Source organism: Hipposideros armiger, unplaced genomic scaffold (assembly GCF_001890085.2).
Source record: "Hipposideros armiger isolate ML-2016 unplaced genomic scaffold, ASM189008v1 scaffold_92, whole genome shotgun sequence".
Taxonomy (NCBI): domain Eukaryota; kingdom Metazoa; phylum Chordata; class Mammalia; order Chiroptera; family Hipposideridae; genus Hipposideros; species Hipposideros armiger.
The window spans coordinates 2,941,984-2,964,096 of record NW_017731442.1 but is presented as its reverse complement, the minus strand read 5'-3'; the positions used below and the strand labels follow the sequence as shown (position 1 = coordinate 2,964,096).

General features: G+C 36.0%; 1 protein-coding gene across 3 annotated transcripts in view; it reads left to right on the top strand.

Annotated features, from left to right (window-relative positions):
- The window catches only part of TTBK2 (tau tubulin kinase 2), a 136,459-nt gene that overhangs the window by 72,163 nt on the left and 42,183 nt on the right, over positions 1 to 22,113 (top strand). For 2 of the 3 annotated variants that reach the window (XM_019645007.1, XM_019645009.1), the window contains 4 exons: positions 7,451 to 7,510; positions 9,856 to 9,921; positions 14,429 to 14,521; positions 15,618 to 15,743. In XM_019645007.1, coding sequence (XP_019500552.1) covers positions 7,451 to 7,510; positions 9,856 to 9,921; positions 14,429 to 14,521; positions 15,618 to 15,743 — 345 coding nt within the window. The remainder of the gene's footprint in view (positions 1 to 7,450; positions 7,511 to 9,855; positions 9,922 to 14,428; positions 14,522 to 15,617; positions 15,744 to 22,113) is intronic. The other variant, XM_019645008.1, reaches the window with a different exon arrangement.

Below are 22,113 nucleotides of genomic sequence, written 5' to 3'. Positions count from 1 at the left end.
CAACCTAACACATTACATCAACAAATTTAAGAAGATTGAAATCATGCCAAGCATATTATCTGACCACTATGCTTTGAAATTGGGAGATCAGGACCGGCTGAGTAGCTCAGTTGGGTAAGAGCTCGCTCAAGAGTGTGAGCTCTGAGCAACAGTGGTTCAATGCCTAGCCCGAGCTGAGCTGCCGCTGAGCTGCCAACAGGCAGCAGGATGGCTCAGCTAAAAAAATAAAAATAAAAAAATAATTTAAAAAAAGTAAATAAATGAAATTGGGAGAGCAACTGCAAAAGAAAAGTGGGGAAAACTGCAAATATGTGGAAATTAAAAAACATGCTACTAAAGAACAGCTGGGTCAAAGGGAAAATAAAAGAGATAAAAAGATACACAGAAACAAATGAGAATGAAAATATATCAAAATTATTGGGATTCTGCAAAAGCAGTAATAAGGGGGAAATTTATATAATTGCAGGCCTATCTCAAGAAACAAGAAAAATCCCAAATAAACAATCTAACACATTACATCTTAAAGAATTAGAAAAAGAATAAATGAAACCCAAAGTCAGCAGAATGAAGGAAATAATAAAAATTGAGCAGAATTAAGTGAAATAGAGAACAGACAATAGAAAAAAATGCAGCAAAGAGCTGATTCTTTGTAAAGATTAATAAAATTGACAAATTCCTGGCTATCACTAAGGAAAAAAGAGAAAAGAAACAAATAAGCAAAATCGGAAATGAAAGAGAAGTTATGACAGATACCACAGAAATATTGGGTTGTTGGAAATGTCATGACGTGTTTTTCTATGCTTTTCATTGCAAAAATGCATCATGACTTTTCCGACAACTCAATACAAAAGATCATACAAGAATATTATGAAGGCCTATACGAGGTCAGACAATTAAGTTCGTGAACTTATTGCAAAGATGTTGCTAACCTTTTTTGATATCAAAGGGATTATTCATTGTGAATTTGTACCAACTGGACAAACAGTTAACCAAGTTTACTTTTTGGAAGTGCTGAAAAGGCTACGTGAAAAAGTTAGATGAAAACGACCTGAACTTTTCACCAGCAATTCATGGCTCTTGCATGATTACAATGCACCAGCTCAAACGGTACTGTCTGTGAGGGAGTTTTTAGCCAGTAAGCAAATAACTATATTGGAATACTCCCCCTGCTCACCTGATCTGGCCCCCAGTGACTTCTTTGTTTACCGGAAGATAAAGGAAATATTGAAAGGAAGACATTTTGGTGACATTCAGGCCATCAAGGGTAATACAACAGCAGCTCTGATGGCTATTCCAGAAAGAGTTCCAAAATTGCTTTGAAGGGTGAGCTAGGCGCTGGCGTTGGTGCATAGCTTCCCAAGGGGAGTACTTTGAAGGTAACCGTAGTGATATTCAGTAATGAGGTATGTATGTAGCACTTTTTCTAGGATGAGTTTGCAAACTTAATTGTTCTACCTCCTATGTCTACTTTTAAACTTTAGTTTGTTTTAATTTGGTACTGATTGTGACTTTCATATCTAGCAAATTAGTTGCACAGAAGTTGAAACATTGGTTTTGAGTGAACTAAGTATACAATAATAGAGTTGTATACATAAATGCAAATTATATTTAAAATATAGGCACATGAGAATTTAAGTGCCTAGAAATTATGAGAGAATTTTTTTGGTTCAAGTGAAGGTCCTGCATTAATAGGTAGCAAGGTAGGTGATGAATTTAGTTTCTATTTAGCTTATTATATTTTAATGTATTTCTGGAATCCTATTTCTACTCTAAGTGCCTTTTTTTTTTTTTTTAGTTTCTAGAATATTATCAGGTAATTTTTTTATTCACTCATATAATGTATTTAATGAGCACATATTATGTGTGAAGCATGGATGTAGGTGCTGGGACTGTTGCGGTGAACAAGTAGACCAAAACGAGGCTCTTATGGAGGTTATATTTTAGTCGAGAAGATAGATAATATGCAAATAAATACATAATTTTAGATAGTGATAAATGCTATGAAGAAACACAAAGTAGAGTGATGGGCAGTGAGGACAGAAGACTGTTTTAGAAAATTAAAATTGAGTTGAGCATTGAATGAAGTATGAGAGTAAGCCCTGTGAATATCTGGAAAGAAAGTGTTCCAGGCAAAGGGAACAGCAAGTGCAAAGGCTCTGAGGCAGAATAAGTTTGGTGTATTCGAGGAAAAGCAGGGAGGCTGCATAGCACAGCACAACACAGCACAGCATGATGAGGGAGGGGATAAGTGGAGAGAGACAAGGTTTAAGAGGTTGGTAGTTTCCAGATTGTGTATGATTTTGCAGAGATGGATTTTATTCTAAGAGTGACAGAAAGCCTTCGGAAAATTTTGAGCATGGTTGTTGTATAATCTGTTACGTGATCTGTCAATAACCTAACTGTATAGTAGAGTTATATACAGAAGTAGGTTATATTTAAAACAACCACATGAGAATTTAAGTGCCTAGAAATTCTGGGAATACTATCTTTGGTTTTATCAGTGTTCTTGTGTTAAGTGGTAGCCAGGCAGGTAAAGAAGTTAGGCTCTAAGCAGTTTATTGGATTTGAAATCATTTCTGAAATATTATATATTAAATAACAGTTTAAAAATATTTAGAACAAATTTTTTAAAAAGTCACTATGGCTGTATGAAGAAGAGACGATTGAGAGCAAGAGTAGAATCAGAAAGACAATTTAGAAGACGAATGCCGTGGTCCAGTGATCATTGATGGTGGTTGGGACCTAGGGCATTAGGGTGGTACAAGGAAGGTGGTGAGAAATGACCATGTTTAAGATTTCTTTTAAAGATAGATTTAACAAGACTCTCTTTTAGATTTGATAATGAGATGTGAAAGAAAAAGAGATAAGAGTGACTTCTAAATTTCTGTCCTGTATGAATGGTCATGCTATTAACCATGATGGGGAAGGATGAAGAGCAGAATCAATGAGGGAAAAACAACAGTTCTATTTCTAGAAGTTAGGTTTGAGATGCCTGTTAGATTTCAGATGGAAATGACAAGAAGATGATATGATATAGTAATCTGTAACTCAAAGGAGAAATCAAGGCTGGAGGTAATATAAAGTTAAGAATTATTTGCTCCCAATGTTTAAAAATTAATGGTAATTTAAACAATGGAACTAGATTAGGTCAGCTAGGGAGAAGGTATAGCAGATAAGAAAAGAGGTCCTGAGCCAGAACCATAGGAACTCTTCAGCAACTTGATGATGGATAGAGAAGAACTATGAGTTAGCCAAGAAGAATGAGAGGGAGGATTAGCCAGTGAGGTAGGAGGAAAATCAGGAGAGTATGATATCTCGGGAGCCAAGTGGAGAAAGTGCTTCAAGTATGTGGGGGTATTGTCACCTGTATCAGATGTTATTGCTAGGTCCATTAAAGTGGGAACTGAGAACTGACCATCTGGCTTACCTATTTGGAGTAGGTTAGAGAGAGAAAGGTGAAGAGGAAGTGGAGAAAGGGTGTATAGGCAACTCTCTGGAGGAGTTTGTTTTGTTCTAAAGAGGACTGGTAAAACGGGAGTAGTTGAAAGAGCAGTCAAATCCATCCTTTCTTCCTTCCCTAATTTTTTTTTAAATGGTAGTTATTATGGCCTGCTTGTGTACTGATGGTAATGCTCCAGGAGACGTGAAAAAAATTGATAATGTAGGACAGAGCAGGAACAATGAGAGGAGCCAAGTTCTTGCATAGCTGACGGGAAGGAATCCTGGCACAAATGATGAGGTTAGCCGATTATGTAAGAGCAAGAACACTTTTCTATTGTAGCTGAGAAAAGGCAGACTAAGTGGACACATGCAGGTAGGCATTTAGATTTGGTAGTGGGTGTCGTCTTGTAGTTGTCGACTTGAATGTTTTTGTGTACTGATTTTTTGAAGTCATAAGGGAGTGTCTTGGAATGTTAAGACCCGAGGGAATGATTTCAGTACATTTAAGTATTATGACAATCTAAGTCATACAGTTGTGTGGTTTTTCTCTGATACCTTTAACTGCTTGTTTAGAGGTGCAGTTTAGTTCAAGAATTGGGTTTAACCTGGGTTGGGGTCAGGTTAGCACTGTGGAAGGGAGAGTAGTATTGTGGTCGAACTTGGCCCAGGCTGTGTAAGGAGTGAAATTTCCTTTATTTATGTACTGACAGCTAGTTCCTTTTAGGGTTTTTGCGCCAGTAGGATTTCGTCGTTTTGTTTAAATCTCAAATAAAGTTAATTTCATACTTTTGGATCATGATTATGATTGAAATCACTCATATTGTTCCATTAATATAAAACCAAAAGTTGCCTTTGTAGATTTATTTATTGCTTTTAGGAAACTTAAAGTGAGTTGCTTGGATTGGCTAGTATGCCATCATGTTTTCTACGAAAACCAATATTTTGATTATTTTTTTTGTCTTGCTATATATATTCCAAAAGAATGTAAAAAACACACATATACTTTTTAAGTATAAGTATTATAACATCCATGGCTCATTACCACCTTAGAAGCATCCTGTGGTCTGCTGATCGCATCCCTTTGGAACTTCCTCTGAAAATGGAAATGTTCGGCGTTTGCACTGTCTGGTATGGTAGCCACTAGCAACATGTGGCTATTGAGCACTTGAATTGTGAGCAGAGCAAACAAGGAACTGAATTTTAAATTTCATTTAGATTGAAGTTGCTATTTTATTGGCCAGGGAGCTACTGTAAAGTAGTGTAGTTACCATGTGCCCTTCACCTAGCTTCCCCCAGTGATAATATCTTACATAATCATAGTACATTGTCAAAACTAAGAAATTGATATTGGTATACTATTATTAAATCAAGTACAGACCTGAGTCAGATTTCACTATTTTTTACATGCACTTTTTCTTGGGGGGTTTGGGAATGGTATGTGCAATTTCATCACATGTATAGATTTGTTATAACCAACACCACAATCAGCATATAAAACTCTTCCATCATCACAAAGAAATTCCCTGAAAACATAAATGTGTATTTATTTACCAAACCTATGGTATAGGATCATCAGTTAGCATGCATTACAGTGTCACCTCTGTGACACTAGTCAGTTGTTTATGTGGTTGGTTTGAGAGCGTCTACTCTTTATCACCTTTAAGATATATTAGTTATATTAAACAGAGATGTGAGGTACAAAGAGATTCTGAACTATATAGGTATTTTTAATACTTAGATCCATACAATTTCAGAGTTGAATTTTTATTTGCTTAATGATTTCAATCAGCATGCTCATTTTTTTAGGGGGTTGGGGGAATCAAACCATTTTATTGAGAGCCTTCGGGAGAGGGTTGAAAGGATGAGAGGATAATGAAATCGGACGTCCGGCCAGCTGGGATCTCTCCAGCTTCACAGCCACCAAAAGCTGCATGCTCATTTGTATTATCTTGGTTTAAAGCATGCCCCAGTTTCCTTAGCCCTTCGTTTGGCACCTCGCATTGGCGCTTTGTGTTTAAGCTCTTGGAATGCCATGTTTTCTGCTTCCTAACCATTCTGCTGAAACTTCCAGTGCCTTGGGTTGTAGTGACCTAATTAAGAAAAATTTTTTAAGTTTTTTTTTCTCTGTTACTTTTCCAGAGTTTCAACTATTTTCTTATTTTTATTGGGGTTTTTATTACATAGTTCTCCATGCCTTTTTTTTTTCTCCCTGGCTCCCTCACTTTGGTTACCAGTAAGTCTAGGCTCATTCCTAGAGTCCTTGCCTTCTCCTAGACTTATTCTTCTAGGAGTTCATTCTGTCTCTAACATTCATCCCCTTCTTCACATCATTCTGCTTCTGTCCTTCTACAGGTCTTACAGTTTCTTCTTTGGATTATTAAAATAGTTTCCTCATTGGTCTCCCTACCTTCTCCTTCCAGTCTATCCTTTATGCTTCCATCAGAGTAAACATACGAAACATTCTCAATCATATCACTTCCCTACTTAAAATTTTTTTATGAATTCATTTGACTGTACATTATAAACCAAACAACTTAATATGACATTCAAGGCCATCCTTAATCTGATTCCAGCTTACTTTTCCATTATTTTCTCTTACCATTTGCTTCAACCGTACCACCTCTTTCACCTAACGTTTACAGTACTTTCTTTTCTTTTGGCATCGTTCATTGTGTTCTTTTTACTTAAAATGCATTTTCTTCTTTCTGTGGTAATTCTGTCAGTTCTTCTAGGCCCAATATATTTTTTCTTTTTTGTTTTCACTTAAATATCGAGGTATTTATTTTATTAAAAACATGTTCTTAAGTTGTTAACCACGCCCACATTTTACTTGTTTTCTTTAAAGATGTTTTTAAATATAACTTTTGAAAAGTTATTACTATATTCATATGTTGCAAAAATAAATTAAAAATTCATCAAAATTTAACATTTCCGCTGTTTGAAAGACACTGTTAAACAAATGAAAAATCAAATCACAGACTGGGAAACAAATATTTGCAAAGCACACATCTGACAAAGGACTTATATCCAGAATCTATAAACAACTCAGTAATAAAAAACAAACCGATAGAAATGAGCAAAAGATTTCATCAAAGAAGAGATACTACAAATGGCAAATAAGTATATTAACAAATGCTGAGCATCTTTCGTTATCAGGGGACTGCCAATTAAAACCACATGAAATACCACTACATAGTAATGAGAATGGTTAAACCTAAAAAACCCCTGACAATTCTCAGAGGTGATAGACAGAAATCAGAGGTTGCCAGAGACTGGGAATGGAGGGGAAGGGACTGACTGACTACAAAGGACATTAAGGAACCGTTGAAGGGATAGAAATATTCTACATCTTGATTGCAGTGGTAGCTATATGACTATATATCTTTGTAAAAACTCATAGGACTGTGTATACCTTAAGTATGAATTTTATTGTATATAAATTATACCTCACTAAACCTTGAAAAAAATTAAAAGGTAAACCTTGAAACAAATCTCCATTTCACCTTGCTGTCCCAAACCCACTCCTGTCCTATACTGCCCTTATCCCCCCCTCCACCCTTAGACAGCTGTATTGTCATTAGCTCCTTAATCTGTTCTTCCAGAATATGTTTATGCATATACAATAAATATGGACATAAAGTCTCATTTTTCCCTTTTTGATACAAAAGGTAGCATGGTGTACATTCTGCATGTTTCTTTTTCTCACTTAACAGGAGTGTATCTAGAAGTGTATCTTTCTATATTAGAATATAGAGCTTCATTTTTATTTTTTATTTTTTTGCAGCTGCAAAGTATATTCCATTAGATGGATGTACTATAATTTATATAATTATTTCCCTGTTGATGAATATTTGGGTTACTTCTGGTCTTTTGCTATCACAACACTTAATGTAGTGAATGAATTTGTACATCCATTATTTTTGCACATATGCCAGTATATCTGTAAGGTTAATTTATACTAGGGAAGTTGCTGGGTCAGAGAAAATATACGCATTTGTAATTTTGATAGATATTACCAAAGTGCCATCAATTAAGGAAGCATCAAGAGATCACCTATGTCAAGGCCCAGGTAAATGTTATTCTTAAGACTCTTCCTTCTTCCTTTCCACCAAATGGAACTAATCCTTAACCACTCCTAGGCTTTTATAACTCATTGTACTTTCCTGACAATGTTCATTGTAATCTGCTTTGAATCAGAATTATTTGTATATATATATATATACCGTAGTTGTTTTCCCCAGTTGGGTTGAATTCTTTCCTGCATTATATAAGGTGGCTGAATTTTCTTAACCTGATATTATTTCTTTGACGAATCAGTTATATTAAGACCTCTCTAAACAGTCGATCTCTCTTTACCTATATCTCAACTTTCCCATGGCAGAAGTAAGATCAGAGCCAGGCCAGGGGTGCTCTTAACTGGAGAGAGTCTTCTGGGCTTGTCTTGGCTGGAATCCACTGGGGGGAAGTCTTGGTACCCAATTAACCACAAACTCAGCTGCAGAATGTGCTAATAGGTTTGGGTATTTTCATCCTGACAGTTACTGGAATGAAAATAACTGGGCAAAATTACATGCTACAAAAATATTTTTGTGTTTAGTGAAGGCTGTTGTCAAGTAATGAATAAAAGTACAACCTCTGAAATGCTATTTGGTGAAAAGGGCTTTCATATATGTCCTGTTACACAGTTTTCTTCTAGAAAGAGGAATTGCCATTCTCAGAGTCCCATCAGCCAAATTGAGTATATTCCTGTTAGTCATGATGTCTTAGGAAAATATTGAGATCTACTGGCTGTGATTTTCAGTGAATGGCAACTGAGAAAATAAAGGGGATTTAAATAAATTGCAGAAGCTTTTTGAATACTGGGACTTGTCATTAAATACAAAGAATATTTTTTAAATACACATAGTCAAATCTTAAAAGTAAAAAGGAGTAATTAAAGGGGAAGAATTTCATGAAAGAAGAAATAAATAGACAACTAATTTGAATAGATTAAACATAGATTACAAAAATGAGCAAACAAAGGAGGAAGACATAGAATGTTTATCCTATGCTTTAGCATATGACCAAAATGATTCTGATAACTAAAGATTTTTAAAGTAACATTAATTATAGTCTTTTTCTGACTACAAAAATAATGCATGTTAATTGAGGATAATTTGAAATTACTGAAAAAAAGTCTAATGAAAATTGTTGGCTCTAGTCATTTTCAAATTTGTCAGGTTTCATATTGAGCTATTATAGTGCCATCCATGAATCTCTACGGGACTGACTTGATCATTGTGAAGCAGTAGAATGGAAATAGTGTATGATTTCAAGTGAAAAGACCTTGGTTGATAACCTGGTTTTATCACCTACTAATTCTGTGTTCTCAGGCAAGTTTTCTTACCTCTCAGAACCTGTATCTATGTCTGTAAAATGAGCAAGACAAAAACCTTGCTATCACAGAGTTTATATTCTAGTGGAAGAAGACAGGCAATAAATAAGCAAAAATATAAATAAAATTAATTTTAGGTAATGAAAGGTATTATGAGAGAAAAATAAAGCAGAGTAAAAGAATAAAGTGACATTGCATGGGTGGGTAGTATTTTAGATTAGGATGATTAAGTAATATTTCTGAGGAAGTGATATTTGAGCAGAAGGTTTAATATGGAGTAGAAGAGCTAGCCATTGGAGGCAGGCAAAGAAATGGCATTCTAATGGAAGAGACTAACAAGTGCAAAGTTTTGAGCTAGTAACAAAATTGGTTGTAAGAGAAACCACACATAAATCCATTTTGGAATGAGTCCAGTGCCAGATCATAGAATGTTTTGTAAGCCAAATAAGAGTTTGGACTTTATCCTAAGTACAACTCTCTGAAAATTAGGATCATGCATTATTCATGTTTGGATTTATTCCCAGTACTTGGCACATAATAAGTACCCATTAACTTGAATTTATGAATATTTAAATTGCATATATAGGGAGGAATTCAAGTTGCCACCATCTTTGAATTGAGTTTGAATGAAATAGCCAAGACACAAAGAAGTTGGCATCTTACATTACTTAGAGATTCTTCATGGTCTTAATATACTTATTTGTAACCAGAGCCTGAATATTAATGTATATACTATGATTCTTGGCATATTTCTGGGTATATGAAAGCATTTAATGTTTCCTAATGTACAGAGTTTATTTGTTATAGATACTACTTTATTTTAAAATGTAAAAAATGGGGCTTGTTGTTAACTAAGATGTTAATCACTTTTTTAACATCTCTAATTTTCTATATTTCACAATAAAAATTTAGAAATTTAAATAGTGTGTTATTGTGACAGTAATGCACATTTTTTCTTACATGTACTTAATGGGCACAAGTATACTGAATCTTTTGCTATTTGAAGTTCATTTATTATTCTTTGCTTGGTTTTGTTGTAGCCTCGAGCTGTGGCAGGCTTTCGAGGAACAGTTCGTTATGCATCAATCAACGCTCATCGGAACAGGGTAAGTACCTGAATGAGAGTCAGATAAGTATAAGCATGCCAATAGCTTGAATCAGACTGATTTCTTTACATTAGCGTACAAAGGTGCAGAATGTTCTTTGGAGCAGAGAGAAAGGTATTAGTAATACTAATGTATGGTAAGGTGTGTAGTGGATAACAGATGTGTGCAATTGCATAGAAAATAAAATTGGATTTGCCAGAAGAGATCATTGCTAAGTATATGTCATAGGGAATCTTGTGTCCTAGGTATAAGTAAATATTAATAAATTTAATATTGAATTTTGAAGAAGTAAAACATTTGTGTTCTATTTCAATAAGTTATTTAGGAATACCATACTGTCAATACCTAATAAAATGTAGGGGTCATCATTTTAACCTATAATATGCATCTAATCTGTGATAGCACCTCTATCAAACCTTTTGTTTTCATGAAGATCTCAAGTGCAGACAACTTCAAAATTTTTATGTTAGTAAATTATACCTTTTCTCTTGGGTTTAATTTTTAAATTCATATTCTCTTTCTCTCTCTTGTCCTTTTGCTCTGTTCTGGTTTCTTTTTCTCATCCTGAACCTTAATTATGAGTAGGAAAGGTGGGTATTTTGTGGGTTCTCAATCCTTGAACTTGTTTGGATGGAGTTGAAAATTTTAACAAGTGATTCCTTGATAAAATATAATTTTTAAAAAAATTTTTTAAAAAGATTTTATTTGGGAATTGGGGAAGGGGAACAGCGTTGGGGAATCGGCGAAGGGGAACAGACAAGTTGCTGTCCTTTTGTTCTTCAGTCTAGTTGTGGAGGACGTTGCTTCACTGGCCCATGTTGGTATTATCATTGCACTCTTCCCAGGTGAAGCAGTTGCTTGCCGGCCGTTGGACGGCCACTCACAGCAGCTCAAGAAAGCGCACGCCCGCTGCCAGCCAGCCCTACTGCAGCCTACGCCGTTGCTGGCAACTCACGGTGGACCAGCTCCAGGTCGAGCTGTTGTTCACCATCCTAGCTGTAGAGGGCGCAGCGTTACTGGCCCTCATGTGGGATCCGAACTGGGTCTCTACTTCTCAGAGCTGGCGTCCCAAGCCAACTCCTAACCAACGCGCCACTTGGCTGGCCCTAAATCTTTTCTTGATCTTTCATTACCTTATTTTTGTTCTTTGAAGCCAAAATTGCTTTAATGAAAATTTGACCAATGCTAAATATAATAGGAAGAATATGTTGAGGTCTCCTATGTTATGCTCCAGTTCACTTGGTTTCTTAGGATGTGATTATAGATTGAAAATAGGAAAAGTGTTTTCATCAGTGTGTAGCATTCTGCCAAGACTCATTTGGTTTGATTCAGTGTTGCTTTATTTTATGGCATCTAGGCAGTTATTCTGCCTTAAAAAGAAAGTTCTTTTATTTTCCAAATAGAATCTTAAAAAATTTTAGAAGTAGAAGGCTTTCTAATTAATTCTATTAAAGAATTATGTCAATTTTGGAATCTTTGAAATAGGACTTTTTTTGTGGTAAGCATAAACTTTTCAGAGAGCATACTCGCTATTTCCAAAATAGTTACTAGAAAGAGATTATATATATTTTATTTTTGTAAATTTGAAGAGTGGAGATTTCTTCCAAAAGCCTCTCCAGCATACAGTGCTCTAAAAGTTACTTTGTTAACCTTATTATTTGTTATTCATACGACCTTGGTAGAGGAATTTGATACTGTATAGCCTTGGTTCTTACCCTTCTTTTCTGCTCCAACACACCTGAGGAGCAGAATGCTTTACATAGTAACATAGCTTCACAACAATGATTGTCAGTTTTTGTGGTGACCCAGGAGTGCAACTAGTGGTACCTTCACAGATGCTTGTCTAATTTTAAAAGATTTAGCGTATAATTCTAGTAAACTTGTTTCTTCCACACTCTGCAACCCTGATTTGGTCATTTCTAAACATAGTGTTCTCCCATTTCCATTTTTTTTGTACCGTAATCTTAAACTTTTTACATAACCAGTTCCCAAACAGTACAAAGACTTTTTAGAACACTTGAACTCTGTTCACTTTGTCTCATTGCTATCCTACATTTTAATCCTTTGTTTAATACTTGTTTATCTCAATACTTTCTAGAAACTATTTTTTCTTATTCTATGGTTGCTACTGAGAAAATCATTGTCCATTTAACTGTTGTTACCTTGTATTTAACTTACCTTTTTTCTTTGATTGCTTTTGATACCTCCTTTTGTCTTTGGTGTCCTGCAGATACATTCAAATGTACCTAAGTGTAGATGTCTTTATATTTATTCTGTTTGGGAGTTGTCGTGCTTCCTAAATCTGAACACTCTGGTCTTCCATTGATTCTGGAAGATTCTCAGACGTGACTTCTTTAAGTATTGCCTCTTTCCCTTTCTCCTATACCTTCTTCTTCATATCTCCAAATTGATATATGTTAGACCTTCTTGTTGTGTCTTCTATGCCTCTTCAGTTCACTCTCAGGTTTTTCTGACTCTTTGTGTCTCTGTTGCATTCTAGATATAATATCTTCAGGTATGTCTTCATTAATTCTTTTTTCTGCTGTGTTTGATCAGCTTTTTAATGTGTCCATTTGAGTTTTTAATTTCTATAATTGTACTTTTTATTTCTAGATGTTCTTTTTAGTCCTTTTCCAAATCTAATTGGTCTTTTTTTTTTTCTTGGATAGAATATGGTTCCATTCTTATGACTTTTTTTTTTTTTAAGATTTTTTTTATTGGGGAATTGGGGGATGGGAACAGTGCTGGGGAATTGGGGGAAGGGGAACAGACAGGTTGCTGTCGTTTTTTGTTCTTCAGTCTAGTTGTGGAGGACGTTGCTTCACTGGCCCAAGTTGGCCCCATCATTGCGCTCTTCCCGGGCGAGACACATCAGTCACCAGCTTCTAGAAGGCCGCTCACGCTGGCTGCTGGCCACATACGGTAGCCCATGGCATCCCACTGCCACAAGGGCTGCAATCTACGCCGTCGCCGGCGACTCACGGCAGCCCAGCTCCAGGTTGAGCTGTTGTTCATCATCTTAGCTGTAGAGGGCAGTGTCACTGGCCCTCATATGTGGGATCCGAACTGGGGCCCTCTGGCGTCCCAAGCCAGTCCTTAACCAACGTGCCACTCGGCCGGCCCCTTATGACTTTTAATTTCATTTTTTGTTTAAACATTTTAAACATTTCATGTTCTATATCCTCTAATTCCATTTCTAAAATTCTTGAATATCTAATTCTATTCTTTATAGTTTCTCTTGTCATTAACTTATGGTAGCCTGCTTTCTAATGTATTTTATAATTTCATATAATGAGCTTATACTTGGTGGGCCTCATAGAAGTCCTGAATTTAAAGGTGCTTTTATCTTCACAAGGTTTTCATTTGCACCTGCAGGACAGGATCACCCAGAAAACACTTCATTTCTGGGCTTTATTTCCCAGAACACAGAAGTGGTATAAATTTAGACCCCAAATCTGAGAGAGGGACAGGACTGTGATAATAAATTCTCAGGGCAAATTCTTTTTTTTGTTTTTTTGTTTTGTTTTGTTTTTTTGGTTTTTTGGGGTTTTTTTTAGCTGAGCCATCCTGCCACCTGTTGGCCGCTCAGCGGCAGCTCAGCTCGGGCTGGGCATCGAACTGCTGTTGCTCAGAGCTCAAACTCTTGGGCGAGCTCTTAACCAACTGAGCCACTTGGCTGGTCTGCAAATTCTTTTTGACCACTCACTTTATCCCATTGATAGTGGTTGAATTCTACAGAAAAAAAAATACTGCAGTATAATGTGCATACCAAATATTCCACTAAAGATAGCCCTTTGAGGGTCCTAGCTATATGATAATGGTGGGGAGAGTATCTCAGTTACAACTCCTGTGTTGGATAGGTTCAATGCTTTCACGCCTATTTACTTCCTGATTGATAAAACTCTCGTTGATAAAAGCTATGACAGATACCTGCAGAGCAGCCGAAACCAATGTTTTAGTTAGCATCAGCTTGCTTCTATTGTTTCCAACTTTCTTTTAATTTTGGCTCTTATGATTTCCTTTACTTCTTTTTTTTTACTTGTGGTAAAAAACACATAACATTAAATTTACTATCATAACCATTTTTATTGTATAATTCAGTAGTGTTAACTATATTTGCATTATTTTGCAACAGATTTCTAGAACGTTTTCATTTTGTAACACTGAAACTCTGTGCCCACTAAACAATAATTTCCACTCCCCATTTCCCCCACCTTCTCTTTTTTAAGAATGTATTTATTAATAAATGGGCTGTTAATTATATTATTTATAGCATTTCTGGGTTTTGGAGTTTTCTTTGTATCAAAAAGTTCTTCAGTGTATCTAATCTTCCATATAGATTGCTGTATAGCTATGGAAATATATAGATATATTTACCAAATAATTTATGGGAAATATATCTACATTATTAGGCCTAATTAGATGAAACACAATGGTTAGGCCATAAACAATGTAATGTACCCTCAAGGAATGGTAATGTAATGTGAATTCTGTTTTGCTTATGAAGGAAATGGGAAGACATGATGACCTTTGGTCCTTGTTCTACATGTTGGTGGAGTTTGTGGTTGGTCAGCTGCCTTGGAGAAAAATCAAGGACAAGGTAATTTTGAAAATGTAAATGTCAATTTTGGTAGGGGAAGGAATAAAAATTTCTCCTGGGTAGTCATTTTGATTGAGAATATGCTTATGTATAAGAATTAAAATTTACAAGCACTTTCACTATGTCCTTTATTTTTAAATTAAAGTTTGTTGGGGCGACAATTGTTAGTAAAGTTACATAGGTTTCAGGTATGTAGTTCTGTAACACATCATCTATATATCACGTGTGTTTACCACCCAGAATCAGTTCTTCTTCCATCACCATATATTTGATTCCTTTTACCCTCATCTACCATCCCCCTCCCCCCTTTATCCTCTGGTAACCACTAAACTATTGTCTGTGTCTATGAGATTTTGTTTCTTCATTTGTTTGTCTTGTTTCTTTGTTGTTTTCAGTTTTATATACCACATATCAGTGAAATCATATGGTTCTTGACTTTTTCTGTCTGACTTATTTCGCTTAGCATAATAATCTCAAGATCTATCCATGTTGTCGCAAATGGCACTATTTCATCTTTTCTTATGGCAGAATAGTATTCCATTTTGTAACTCTATCCTAATATGTGTATTTTTCTGTCTATTGAGCATCATGATATTAGAGATCTAATTAATGTTTTGACTTTTTCTATGTACATTGAGAATAGTTACTAATTTAAGTACAATTATCACTTCTGATTTGATTTCTAGCCTTCACTCTTAGCTTTTATTTTCACTAGTTCTCTCTTTTTCTTTTTTATAAGTCATTTTTATTAATCATTTAATTTTCAATTGTCGCATTATATTATTTGACTTGAAAACTGTAAAAACCTGTGTAGATAAAGAAACATAGATTTAAGATCAACTTTTTCTTTGGGGAGCTATCAATTCACTGATGCAGAACTTTGTGTTACCCTTTGGTTCTGCATTATAGTTCCCCCCACCCCTTCCTTTTAAAGTGGTGTGCATTAAGCTATTAGTAAGAACTCAGTTTTGGCTTTATACCTAATTACCCACTATCTCATTCCTCTGCACATACCCTTGGGACTGTTACTAAGAGACTCTTAATGTGTAGCTGCCAAGAGGAATTGATTTCGGTTCCTTTTCTCTTTACTTCCCAGGAGCAAGTAGGCTCTATTAAGGAGAGGTATGACCACAGGCTTATGTTGAAACATCTCCCTCCAGAATTCAGCATCTTTCTGGACCACATCTCCTCTTTGGATTATTTTACAAAACCAGACTACCAGGTAATCGTCTTTGTGAGTTCTGTGGGCTAATTACTCTCTTTCATTTAGCCTCTGTCTTCACTTATTGTAGCTTTGAGAGTGTTGTAAATAACTAGGGGAGGTCCCTAGAATAATACTATCTTAATATATCCTGAGGAATGTGGTGAAATTAACTGATGATGACAATGTCTGTCTGCGTGTGTGTGTGTTTCCTTCCTTCTGGATGAACATAATTTATTAGAGTTTGAGGCTTATCATGTAACAGATTTTACTGTTTCTGCTATGATTCATCTGGTGTATAGAACTGCTGATAGATAGTTGAAATTATATAAATCCTATAGCTAATGTTTTGACCAGAAGGAAACGTCTGACTAGGTAATGTATCTGTCGAGGGCTTAAGGGCAGCACATCATATGTTAGTAGGCTATGGGACAACAGTCAGTGAAAATTCTTGGCTCCATTTTGTCTGTGGTTAGTGAATTATTTCCTGAGAGCACCAGTTAATGAGGCCTTATAAGGGTTGTCTAGGTTTACCACAAATTGCATCCCTAACCCATCCAGCTGTATTTCAGAAGATTCTGTTGCTCTTAGGGAGAACTTGGTCAGAGCTTAATGCAAAATAATCACTACCATTGAAAACATAAATGAAGCCACACATGGATTAATAATAATAATATATTAGTGTATTATTTTTATCTGCAAAGGACAACACATAGACTTTACTGCCTGTTAAAGGAAGTTTTATATTCTAAAGTGTTGTCAGGGTTGTCTAGTCAAAAGACTAAGACCATCTACAGCACAGTGATTTTATTCGCATATAATAACTATTTCAGTGTGAAATTGCAGCTTTTGTGTAAGATATAAACAAGATATAAAACAGGCAACGTACAACCTTAGGTCCTTAAAGAGCTTCAGTAGGTGAATTTGTCTTCTTTCCTATTGGTTATTTGCATTATAAACTATATAGACTGTCTAACAAATGGAGAAAATACATTATATTCAAGTTGTTTTGGAGTATGTTCTTATAATTACATTAGAGAGTACACATTACTTGCAATAAAATAATGAAATTATACCTGCAAGACTAGTTCAGGAGGAGCTGGAAAATATCCTAACTTTCCCATCTTGAGTACTAATAATTTTTTTTGTTGACAAAGTTTGGGAGTATAAATGTTTAGCACAGCAAAAACTTTTTGATCACATTCTCAACTTACTTGTGTCTACAATCTAAAGAAGACTATCATATTTACCAGCTAACTTTGACACTTAGACCTAATATTAATTTAGTTTAAATTAACAGATTATTGTTACCAAGTTTTTCATTTGGATAGTCTCTTAGAGGCTTCTCTGTTTTTCTCTCATATAATAACAAAACAAAGTATAGTGATTTTCCTATTTTTGGAAGAGAGAGAGCAGCCTTAACATTTTATTTGTTTCACAGATTCTATAAATAATATGGTTCTTTCTTGCTCTCTCATCTTTTATAAGCAGTGAGTGGGAGCAGGGGCAGGTGGACAGAAGGATAATTGCGAAAAAGATGTTGGTGTAAGTGACTGTGTGTTCTGATGACTAGTATCAGTGTGCCATCAAGTTCCAAAAAGAGCTTTGTAGCTTCTGTCTCTTACTTTCCTCACAGAGGTCTGCTGCAATCTTCATTTTGAGAAAAATTACTCTACTTTGAATATGAATGCTCTTGTGAACTAATACTGTCCATATGGTTAATTTTACAGTTGGGAACTCATTCCTGAATTTGAGTTTAATTGCCGTTCTTTCAAAATTTTAAATTCCTCATTGGACAACTAGTATAGTTAAAAACAACAACAAACCTCCTCCAGCATCAAGCAAAAAAACATACCAGTATTTCACTTGACTACATCAAAAGGCAAATAACAATACTGGGGGTGCCAAAAAAATGTATACACATTTTAAGAAAGGAGAAAACTATTAAAATTGTAATACAGTGAATGACACTAGCATTCATTTGATTAACGCCATCTTTTGAGCAAACTCATACTACACATTGTTACCATAATTCAATTCAACTTTGAAAAATAATACATGCATAACATCTCTTAAAACTTGTACATTTTTTGGCACCCCCAGTATTTCTCCAACTTTGTGTATTCTGAGCCATGACCAAAGTGAATATAGTTTATAATCCAAGTGTTAAATGATGCTGTTTTATGAAGCCACTTTCACTTTGAATGTCTACTCATATGTTTTATAAATCTTTAAAAATCAGTTTCTTGCTAGAAAAATTATTTTAACAAGTTCCACATGTTCAGCACTTCATCCAGCAGACTGCTCCTGCTCACCCTGACAGTAGAAGTAGACCTAGAGAGAAGAGCTGTTTTTCTCTCCACCAGGAATCTCTTGTGCATGTCTCACATAGATTAAGTCTGACACTTGCTTTTGGGAAGTGTTATTGTGTTCTGGAAAATTGTATCCAAGTTTATCAACCTAAATGCTATTATATACTGTGTACTACAAATACTGTTTTCCGTCTGTTAAACTAAAGGTGAAGGTATCAGAATGATAGCTGAGATTAAAGCAGGTATCTTATTATAAATATTGTTTTTATTATTAGAGTCTGAAAGCATTGTAACTATAAGAGACTAAAATGTGCTGGGCCATCATCAATCTCCTCAGGTGATAGAATTGCATACACACACACACACACACACACACACACACACACACACACGAGTGCGTGTGAAGCTGGTGAAATTTGATAAGCTCTGTGGATTGTACCATTGTCATTTTCCTGGTTTTGATATTGTACTCAGGTTATTTAAGATGTTATTATTGGGGCACACTGAGTGAAGGGGACTTCTCTATATACTATTTTTGCAATTTCCTATGAATCTTTAATTACAATTGACTTGAACAACATGGGTTTGAACTGTATGGGTTGACTTATAAGTAGTTAGGAATCTGTATACGGGGAGGGACAACTTAAGTTCTACACAGATTTTCAACTGTGTGGGTGCTCAGCACCCCTGACCCCTGAGTTGTTGAAGGGTCAACTGTATTTCAAATTAAAAGTGTATAAAAAAGTTCTGGGCCAACATTTTCAGAAATGTAGATAGTGATTAAAAAAGTATGGCTACCTTAAAATTTAAATAAATCCTTGTAAAGTTTTTTGAGAAAGGAAAACCTCTTTGAAGTCTGCCTAGGAAAATCTTTTCAACCTGAGTTCTACCACAGGACCCTGTGTTGTCACTAGTTAATGGGAAACTAAGATGGCAGCATCAGATTGGATAAAGAAGAGCCCTTGATGCCTTTACACATTATTGTCACAATAATGATACACAGCAATGTCACAATAACACCTGGGTAGTACTATTATCCCCATCTTATGGAGACTTGGTTTAGACATGTAGCCTGGGAAAACCAAAGGTACTAGAAGTGGTTTCTGAACCCATTTCTTACTCCTTCAAAAATACCCAACCTCTTTGTGCATTTTGCCATCTGCCTTCCTTGGAAAGGTGGCCACAAACACAATAGATACTGTAAAGTAAATATTAACATGACTGGTTAAGAAAAATGCAGCAAAAGAACTAAAAAGTTGTATGAAGAATTACCTGAAATTGTTGTTAATAGGATCACGTGATCCTGACATAAGAACACAAAAAGTATCTTTATTAATGTTCAGGTTTTTTTAAGCATTGTTTAGCAAGTTGAAAAGACTAATGAAAGCCATAAATATATATACACACCATTGGTGAGTCTGAAACTAAAATGTGTGTATCAACCAATTCATACACTGCCACAACATAGCTAAAATCAGAAGATACGATAGAGAGGAAATCCAAAGCTGTCTAAGCTTCATTAATCTTCTTAATATATGTCCCAGGTTTAGGAATGGGACTGTTTAAACAAAGAGTACATCAAAATGTAGTAGGCTCTCCTCTTGCTTTGGGGAACTTAGAGCCGTTTTAGGATCCCCTGACTCTGATAACATAGGAGTTAAATTTTTCACAGGGCATAGTTGGGCTGCTTGTGAAAGAAAAAAATAAGAGGTAGAGCTATCAGGGAAGGTCTTTCTCTAACGCTGCCATTTAAGCCAAGTCCTAAAAAGTGAGACTGTATTGGCCATGTGAAGAGCAAAAATAAGAGGAAGAATGTTATAAGCAAAAGGAAGATCATGTGCGTAGGCTCTGATTCAAGAAAGGAACGAAAAGAAGACAAGTGGCAGAACATAGTAAATGAGGGGAGAGAGTGGTTTGAGATGAGATTGGAAGAAAAGGCAGAGACTAGATGATGGAGGGCCTTGTGATCCTTGTTAAGAAATTTAGATTTTATTGTAAGTGCAGTAGGAAGCCTTGGAAATCTAACAGGCAGGAGCATTATCCAATTTGTTTTTTAAGAGAATTATTTTGGCAGTTGTGTGCATTCAAATGAGACAGAGGAGAATTAGAAACTACTTGGGAAGGTATTGAGATAAGCTGAGGTATACTTTGGAAAGAAAGAAATATTTTTTTAAAATCAACGCCTTAACATTACAGAGGTTTATTTTTTGGTCACTTAACAGTGTAGTTAAATTGGGTGGCTCTCCTAGGCAACTCTGGAGTGGTAACTTGAGCATCCAGGCTCCATGCATGTTTTGACACTGTTGTCTTTAATATATCTCATTGCCTTTACCGTTATCAGGACGGGGAAGAGCAGGTGTTGATGATCACTTAGGGGTTTTATGACCAGGCCTGGAAGTGATCTAAACACTTCAGCATATACCTCTGTGGCCAGAACCCATTCACGTTGGCCCAATTCTGACTGCAAGGGAGGCTGGGAGATAGAGCCTTCCTTGTGGGCAAGAGGCAAGGAATAATGATAGTCTTGACTTGGATATAAGCAGTAGAGAGAGGGGGATGAATTATTGCTCTACCTCCTTTAATTTTCTCTTTTCATTCCCCATTTTACTTAACATGATCTAGCTATATGGGACCCCTCAATGCAGTCAAATGAGACTACCAGCCCTTCTCCCAGCATCCCCTGCCTGGAATGCCTGCATTTCATAAACCTGCTTGTCTTGTGCAATTGAAAGCCCAACTCACATGCCAATTTCTTCAGTCTGCTCTGATTCTTTCCTGACTTTGTTTAGTCTCCTTACTAGATAAGTTCCTTTAGAGCCAGGACCTTGCACATTTATCTTAGTTTCCTCAAGAAATCAGCAGAAGGATAGACATTTAGTAAAAGTTTGCCAAACTGAATTAAATCTGCTTGATCTGATTATTGCATCTGTTGAATGAAAACTGAAGACAAAACTGTTTTGTTCACCTTTGCATTCATAGCACCCAGGACAGGAAGCATTCAGTATGTATGTGAATCAGTGAATGGGCACTTGATATAACTATAGAACAAGTAAAGTCACAAAACATCCCTGTTTACTTGACTCCTTAAATGAACTGTATATGCAAGAGATAGAAAATTTTCAATATGTCTGTGTTTTTGCCTGCCTTTTGGCCCAGTTAGCCATGCCCTGTGGTGACGGTGATAGTGTAGGGCCCTTGTGAATCTGCAGTTCCCTTGGTCTTTCTCTCATTGACAGCCATCCAGTTGTCCAGAATCGGGCACTCCTGAGTTCTCCTCTGTATCTTTATGTAAGTGGTGAAAACAGCTAAAACTCTGGGCTTCTGCAACTCATTCTCTTTATTTGATCTCTATCTTGTTCTGGTTCTGTTCTGCAAAGGATGCATGCAGTGCCTTTTCCCCCTGTACCAATGCTGCTAAAATTCCATGGAAGAGGAGAGAAATCTAGAACATGTACATTTCTTTCCCTCTATTGTATCTATTTATCACTGATGAGTCAATTTCTTTTGCAGCAAATAATCTATCTTTGAAGTAGCCAAACCCCAGCATTGCCATTGTGCTCTGCTGGTTAAGTGCTTTATTGATCCATTAATTTACCATTTGTTACATGAGTATTCAGGTATCAGGATTCTCAGCAAGTCCTCGATATCACATTTCAAATGATTCTTGTTTTTGCAAAGACTGGGCTATGTCTACATTCTCTATGAGAGGGCAAACTGGGATTTTATATGGAGGTAAATATGATAAAGCTATCGATTGCTTTTGTGCTAAAGATTAGAGAAGGAAAGGATGCTTCCCTAAGGCATTATGTCTATGTGAGATGACTGATTGCTATAAAGAATAAGGCTATTTCAGGTGGTGGGAGCTAGCACCAGGCACTTTTGTGGTGCACACATGCTTACATATGTAATTTATTTATTTTCAATAATGCATTTTTGTTGGTTAAATTTTTTCTCATTATTAAAAGTAATGCAGGGCCAGCCGAGTGACGCGATGGTTAAGAACTGGCTTGGGATGCCAGACGGCCCCGGTTCGGATCCCACATATGAGGGCCAGTGACACTGCCCTCCACAGCTAAGAT